At 33.1% G+C, this 8,522-nt stretch overlaps 1 protein-coding gene across 2 annotated transcripts; it reads left to right on the top strand.

Moving 5' to 3' along the window:
- Nucleotides 1-11: 11 nt before the first annotated feature.
- On the top strand, nucleotides 12-3,589 carry or (AP-3 complex subunit sigma-2 or). Of its 2 annotated transcripts, none has more exons than XM_013321246.1 (6): nucleotides 12-252; nucleotides 351-442; nucleotides 986-1,097; nucleotides 1,893-2,072; nucleotides 2,680-2,799; nucleotides 3,233-3,589. In XM_013321246.1, exons 1-6 carry the CDS (start codon nucleotides 184-186, stop codon nucleotides 3,245-3,247), a joined length of 588 nt encoding a protein of 195 aa, XP_013176700.1. In that variant the 5' UTR covers nucleotides 12-183; the 3' UTR covers nucleotides 3,248-3,589. The 2 variants fall into 2 exon arrangements, with proteins under 2 accessions (XP_013176700.1, XP_013176701.1); XM_013321247.1 differs by having other exon boundaries at nucleotides 21-252; nucleotides 2,692-2,799.
- Nucleotides 3,590-8,522: the final 4,933 nt, after the last annotated feature.

Below are 8,522 nucleotides of genomic sequence, written 5' to 3'. Positions count from 1 at the left end.
GTTTGTGGTTGCCCTGATTATTGACAATTTGTCAATAACATTCACAACTGAGTAGGGAAGAAATAAATCAATGTACATCATTATTGAATTTTCTTTTTGAAATAATCTAAACTTAAATAGAAAATAAGTTGATAAAAATATAATTAATTGTATTCGATTCTAAAATTGTTAATATAATTAAAAATGATTAAAGCCATACTTGTTTTCAACAATCATGGAAAACCACGGTTATCGAAATTCTATCAATATTTTGTAAGTAACATTGTAATTCTTTTGCCTTTTTGTATCATGTTGATTATAACACGTAGTAGTAGTTCGATAAAATTAAAATGAAAAATATATTTTCTCAGAATGAGGATATGCAGCAACAGATTATAAAAGAGACATTCCAATTGGTGTCCAAGAGAGATGACAATGTTTGTAATTTTCTGGAAGGAGGCAGGTTGGTAGTTTTTATATTTATATAACTATTACATTACCTATGCCGGAATAATAATGTGAAGGTAACTTTTTGGTTTTGGTTATAGTTTCTTGGAACAGGTTTAAACATATCAGGGAGGGGATAGAAGAAGAAAATATCCTTGTTCTGTTCATCACTTCCTTTTCTCATTAAAGATATTCATTAAATCGGTAGATTGTTTCAGATGTGTAAGCATATTAGTAATTTCACTATTATAGATTTGAACTTAAAGAAGTAATGAAGATTATTTCATATGTTATGTGTTCTTGAAACTGATTTGATATAACTATACCTAACACCCATTATCTAGAGTTGTAGACAGAGACTGCAGACCTCAATTTGGCTTGGTCTTGACATACTTCTTGATATTGGCCCAATCCGATGAGGGAGAGCCATAAACAAGAAACAGAACAGACATACTTCTCTTGTTTCTACATTCACACTCTGCATAAGCATACATGCTGGGTATGAAATCGATCAAACTAAATAATAAAACTATTAAAAAAAAACACATTTTTTTTTCAGCCTTATCGGTGGTTCAGATTACAAACTAATCTACAGACACTATGCTACACTATACTTTGTCTTCTGCGTTGATTCCTCTGAAAGTGAGCTAGGTATTCTAGACTTAATACAAGTAAGTATTAAATTATTTTTATGTTTTTTTTGGGTTTATTTGCCGTCAGTTACTACTTTCATTGCTAAGATAGATGTGTGGTGTGACAAGGAAGGATAAAGTTAAAAATGTGTATATTAGAGGAAGTTTGAAAGTAGTGATCGAGAAATTGAGGAGTAAAAGATTAGCGTGGTTTGGACATGTTATGAGGAGGGATGATGATATAAGCAAAAAAGCAATGAGTTTGAATGTGGATGGCTACAAGGGTAGGGGAAGACCAAAAAAAGTATGGAATGACTGTGTGAAAGAGGATATGCATAAGAAGGGGGTAGACTTGGATATGACGGCTGATAGAGATGTATGGAGGAGTAGTACATACTGTGCCGACCCTCGATAGGGATAAGGGCAGGTTGATGATGAGTTACTACTTTCATTAGTTGTGTTGATCATAGATCTTATTATTTTATGATGAAGATTGGCATAAAAATGCTATTGTATTAAAGAAATCCAACTAAGTAAGAATATTTTTAATCATAACACATGCAATGCCAGATTACATATAAAATAAAATCACTGTAAGTCTGTTCATCCAAGATTCTTACAGTGAAAGAAAATATTGTGATGCGACCTGCACATGTCTGCGAAGAAATTTAAAGACATGTGTAAAGTCAACCCGCACCAGGCGCATGGGCCAGCATGGTTGACTATGGCCTAGTCACCATGCTGGCCCATGACCCTTAGGTTCTGTGCTCCTGAGTGGGGACGGATATAGAGCTGATGATGAGAGTCTGGAACTAAAAGTGTTAATAATTACAGGTGTTTGTGGAAACTCTAGACAAATGCTTTGAGAATGTTTGCGAACTGGACCTTATCTTCCATGCGGATGCGGCTCACCAGGTGCTAGACGAGCTGGTGATGGGAGGCATGGTTCTGCAGACCAATATGGCGGATATCCTGTGCCGTTTACAGGAACAGAATAAGATGCAGAAAGCAGAGGTAATACTGAATTTTTTTATAAAAGGTAATAAAAGCGTCAAAGCAAGCGGCCATAAATAAAGGTCGAAATATTATTAGCTTATATCCATCTATGTGGAATTTAAAAAATACTTAATTAAATGCCTATGTGTTCTTCCAGGCTATGTTCTACATCTATGCCAAATTTCAGCTAAACCTATGCAGATATCTTTCTTCTACTGCCTTCGAAGAAATCTATCCATCCATTTGCATAATATTAGTAAAAAGTAATATGAATAGCTTTTCATTTACTGACTACTTGACCTTGACTATTTTGTACACTTATTTACATCCCTTTATTACTAATTCTCTCTTTTTAAATTACTTAAATTATTTCTTCCACTCGACATCTTTTTTTTTATTCAAAATTTTAGCAGATTTTTTTTTGTAAATTAACTAATATTTCTTTTACCATTCCAAATAAGCTCTAAGCTTGTGTTAGGATATGGTTTACGACAATCGAATGGCGGGATTCGAACCCCCGACCTCGTGAATGAAATCCGTACCCTTAACCATTAGGCTATATCAAACCAATGAGTGGATTCATGCAGCTATTGTCGTTGTTCACTCCACCACTGTTAATATCTAGTCTCCGTTGCAGGCTGGTATATCAGCTGCGCCGGCGCGTGCTGTGTCAGCTGTCAAGAGCATGAATCTACCACAGCAGCTGCGAGACATGAAGCTGCCCGACCTTCCGCAGGCTATTAGGGTAATGTTTGCATCACAACACTTTTTAATATACAATCTATAACTGATTTGAGGCAAAGAAATCTTTATATATTTGTACTAAAATAAAAAAAAAACAGTGTTACAAATTAATATTAGAAAATTGGTATAATTATTAGTTGTGGCCTGCGACTCCGTCCGCACTGTATTAAGAATAGGTCTCTCAGAGCTACTGAATGTGCATATAAAATTTAATAAAAATCCGTCAAGCTGTTACAGAGGAGTATGATGAAATAACATTATACATGAGAAGATTAAAAAAAAAAAAGTTTAAAGAAATTTACCAACATTTGAAAATAAGTACTAAGAAAATGAGTCTCCAACATTTACGAGCTGTTATGTTAAAAATTATTTTCTTCACTATTTCTGGTGCTTTGTGTCCGAGCTTCAAAAAATATGTATTTTTGAATTTTTAGGATTTGAAGTTCTGACCGCTACAGCAGGGCGCGCAAACATCGCCCGCCGGCCTCGCCACAAACATACTGAACACCATCTACCCTCATGACAAATATCATAATCTCCATCATCAGGACTTCCCAAACAAATTCTTTGGATCGGAAGCATTAAGTACCAGATTCTCTGAATCATTCTCCGAGAACTATCAACAGACTGAAGGAATTAATTTCCCTAATTATGAAACTCATAAATCTGAAGGATATCAAGACTTAAGTGGAACGGTGGACAGTGAGTATAGTGAGAAAAAGAGAAAGAAGAAGAAGAGACAAGGAAAATGATGAAATGTATGTATTTAATGGGTTTTCATTGTCAGAATACTTGTATAAAAACATTGTCATAACTTTCTGTCTTTAAAAAAAACATTAAGTGTGAGTTTCTGAGACAAAAATCTATGTATATCGTCGTCCCTGTCTTCATCTTTGACAAAACAGAGATAACAATATTTAAACGAAGGTTTTGGTCTCAGAAACCCATGATAAATGTCTTTTAAAGCTTAGATTTTATAGTGTGGGTAGATTTTTTCATGTCGAGGTTGGCTTTCTATGTTTTTATTTAAATGTTATTACCCCATTCTAAAGATTTCTAGAACTAATCAATAATTAGGGTCGCCCTTAGTTATCATTTAATGGCACTGAGTACCTATTGTTAATATTAAAGTACTCAGTATTTAGTTACAATTTAATATGGTTTCTGTTTTAGTAAATTTGGTTTACAATTTTTTATGTATGTGCAATATTAGTTCTTTTTAATATGTATTCAAATGTAAAAGTTTAAAATTTGACATTCCTTGAAGTATAAAAATTCCTTGTTTAAAATGATAAATGTAAATAATTCTACAATGTGTGAAAACAAAACAAAAATAATAATATTAAAATATTTTGTATAATAAAATATACATTTGCGTTGTTTAGTAACAATCGAAGCTGGATAACCGTGGGTTTGTGAGACCAAAATATCTGTTTAAAACATATTGCTATCTCTGTTTTTTATATAACAAGGGGACAAACGAGCAGCGGGAACACCGAGGTGATCAACGACACCCATGGACATCAGCAATACCAGAGGAACCGCAGATGCGTTGCCGGCCTTTGAGATAGTGATAAGCTCGCTTCTTAAAGGACCCTAAATCGTAGCGTTTTTTGTCAAAGATAGAAAAATGATAGGGATGAATGTAAGTTTTTTACGGGCATTTTGGTATCAGAAACCCACAGTAAATAGGAGTCCATGGGAGCACGATAATTTTCTCGCTTATAGTGGTTTCTCTCTCGAGTTTCTTTAACTATTTTAATGCCCTTTCATATTGCCGTTTATAAGCGTTAGTGCTTGTTGTTAGTTTTGTGTAATATGTTTTTAGCACATTATGAATCTAATTTGTTGCGCGATGTCTGTATATGTACTTTAATTATGTATAGCTTGTAAGATATATATGTTAACCAAGCACTTATATGTTTTATTTAACACTAGCTGTCGCCCGCGACTCCGTCCGCGTAGGATTAGAGAAAATTAGTAGCCTATGTGTTCAGAATGTGTTCTACATCTATGTAAAATTTTAGTGAGATCCATGCAGCATGCATCCATCCATCCAATTTATAATATTAGTAAGATTAGATTTTGATTTTTATTACATTCACCGGATTGTATATCACTATCTCCCTGTCTTAGCCCACTATAGTAGTGTTTTCGTACTTCAGAGCCATCTATTTAATTGTATATGGAAAGATTCAATTTTAAATTTTCAACTATAGAAATTAATTTTGCAAAGTATTTAAATGTGCGCCATCTATGCATGTATGTAGATAACACTTTCTTAACGCAAAAGGGACAAATTTGGAATTAGTTGTAGATATGCTATTCGACAAGAGATGGCGCTGTAAATTTTGGAAAAATCGCTATTTGTTAATAGATGGCGATATTTATATTAAAATAAGCGATTATAGTGACTTCGTCATAGCGAATATGAAAATTGCCTTAATTTAACATACATAAGCCACCTTCCAGTAAAAGTAGCATCAAAATGATGAAATCAATCAGGCAATTAATTTCCTTGATTGCGTTGCTAGTACACAGAATCTAGAACTTAATAAGAATTGCGCAGCAGTTTAATGTTCACAGTATCAGATTACACTAAATCTGAGAATTCCTGGTAACTTCAACACAGGACAGCATCAAAACAAGTAATGCTTCGGTAAGGAGACGAATTTGGATATTCGAGATCAATCCATAAAATTTTAATACTAAATCCTTGAATGAATTACTGAAAAAATATTTTATCTTTGTAGGTTAAACAGTAGTTAATTAATGTTATTTTAATTACGTACTATGTAAACAGTTTACATATAAGTTTGCTTACGTACTAAACTATTTACATTCGAATGTAATAAATTAAACAGATCAGTAAACACGGCTGACGTGTTGATAAATAAAATACTGCACAGGCTTCTTTCAATTGCGTATATTTTATTTTAAATGTTGCTTAATGTTTATATGGTTTTTATTAGCGTTTACGATTAGCTTCTGTCGAATTACGAAGATTTATTAAATCGTTCATAGATGGCGCTGCTAGTTTTCATATCGCAATTATTCACGACTTACAATTAGTTGGGTTTAATTGGTGCTAGAAGCAATGTATTGTAAAAATTATCATTTGTAGTGTAGAGATCCCAACAAGCAATAGACTCTAGAAATGGACTCGAGTGATCACCACATGAAGAGTCATCCAGCAAGGTAATGATTATTTCTTGTCTCTAGTGTCCTGCTGTTAGGTTTTTAGCCGACCTCAAAAAGAAGGAGGTTATACGTTCCTGCAACTATGTTTCATATTTTTTACCCCATAAATGTTAACTGTATGACGACTTTCAATTCGACTCGAGCACTATGATTTAACTTAACTACGTATATGATTATGTCTGTCGGTCTGTTGGTCGCGATTTGAGGTCTGCGGTTGACCGGACCTTGTTATGTGCAAAAAGCTGACATTTCGTCTTCCGGTGTGTTCATCCATTACTTGAAGATAATTTAACAGGACAAATAAGGTATAGTTTTCAAAACAAAACTGGGTACTAACGCTTGACCACTTTAATTTGGTTTCAGAGTGGGTTAATAAGAGGGCACCCTAAGGGGTTTGGTATGTAAAATCTACATTTAAGGGTTTTTAACTCAGGGAATTAGTCGTGTAATTCGCTCGGACGTCGGACCGTAATTTTGTGGTGACGGCAGATGACGTCCGGTGGTCATTCGGTCACAAGATGGCAGTAACAGTCTGTTTGCGAAATCAAATGTATAGTAAATTATCTTTCATGCGGTTATTGTGAAACTTTCTAATTGACAGTTTTTGAGTCTGTCCAGTTATCTTTTTAGAGTATAAAGAGCTTCGTGTTCCAGATGTTTGTTGTAAATATATATTACGTTAAAAATCTGAACGAAAATAGCATTGATTAACTATAGTTTTCCGTCGATATATCTGTATAAAACATACTGGCTGACGACCGCGACTCCATAACAGAATTAAAAAAAAACTTTATTAGTAGCCTATGTGTTCTTCCAGACTATGTTCATATATGCCAAGTATCCGCGAGATCCGTTAAGTCGTTCTAAAGATACCTTCAAACAAACATCCATCAAAACATTCGCATTTATATTAGTAAAATAATCCTTCCTCTAATCTCTTTGAAAAAATTGGTATGATATTTTAGTTCTTTATATTATTTTAGCAGTAGTTTATTTTTAAATTCCACGCAAAAATTTATTTCCGTAACATTAAATCCGTTTCAATGTTCTTAATAAGTAACAATTTCTAAACAAATCTAACAATTCACAAACGCCGCCACAATTAACTTTGATATATTTCTTAAGATGCATTCACACGCAAAAAAACTTTGTGACTCTACCCCCCGCAATTACACAATGTTTTGACATTTCCACCGGTCCATTATTAAATGTTATTTATAGGGCGCGGCGACTTTAACAAACTTTTTTTTTCTACAATCAATAGAACCTTACCTGGACTTTATCATATATCAAAACTGCTTTCGCGGCGTTTTTAAACATGGGTGGTCGCGCACAAAGTGACAAAACACAACAAAATAAACCTTTTTTTTTCTTTCTTCCATTTTTATAATAAATCGTATTTCACTTACGATTGCGTGACTTTTGATAAATTAATTTTGCGTTTGATTAAAAAAAAAATTATAATTAATTTTTGTTTGGCTGAATGAGTTGGTTGTTGTGGCGTGTGTAAAAAAAAGTAAAACATAGTAAGTAATTGACGTTGGCGCCAAAATGAAATAAAACATTCCGTGTTTCAATATAATAAATACTATTACTTAATCTTGATTTCTTAATTTAAAAACTCTATTAATATTTTTTAATTATTATATTTTAAATAGTAACTCTGTAGAATTTAAACATGTTTTCTAGCATATATAGTTTTTTGCTTTTCATTCCTACACTAGCAGTTTCCCGCGATATTATCCGTGCGTAATTAAAATCTATATATAAAAGAAAGTTGTGTTAGTTACACTATTTATAACTCAAGAACGGCTTTACCGATATGCCTGAAAATTGGTGAGAAGCTTTGAGCCAGGAGACGGACGTAGGATACTATTTATTCATTTTTTTTCGGAATTTATGCCTTGTAGAGCTACTTTTTATTTAACTTACTAATATTATAAATGCGAATGTTTATATGAATGTGATATATTAGTAAGATTATAAATAAAACAGTAAAGGAAATTTCAAAACCTTTTGTCTTTTGTTTACATACAGTGTACCAACGTAAAGAAATTAACAATTATTTTGTAGTCATAAGAATCAAATTGTATCGAGTTTTTATGCCTCAAACCCTTCCAGTATTCCAGTTTAATTAAGGTTACAATTATTATTCCTAGAACACAGTCGGTTGTTATGAAATATCGTAACTGAAAATTAATTGCATTTTCTTTGTAGGTATTAAAACTTCGATATAATTTACTTTTTTATTCGACTTCAAAAAGATGGAGGTTATCAATTAAATTGCATTTTTTTAGACGCATTTATAATAGTGTTTGAACGTTATATTTGCTTGTAATATGCAAAAAAAAATCTGAGTAAACTAATATTATAAATGCGAATGTTTAGATGGATAGACGTTTTTTTTTATAACAAAAGTAGGCCAAAGAGCAGCGGGAACACCGAGATGTACATCAACGCCCATGGACATCAGCGATACCAGAAACGCAGATGCGTTGCCGGCCTTTGAGATGGTGATACGCT

Source organism: Papilio xuthus, unplaced genomic scaffold (genome assembly GCF_000836235.2).
Source record: "Papilio xuthus unplaced genomic scaffold, Pxut_1.1 DF825946.1, whole genome shotgun sequence".
Classification (NCBI taxonomy): Eukaryota; Metazoa; Arthropoda; class Insecta; order Lepidoptera; family Papilionidae; genus Papilio; species Papilio xuthus.
Note: the sequence above shows the minus strand (reverse complement) of the source record. Positions and strands in the feature narration are given on the sequence as shown.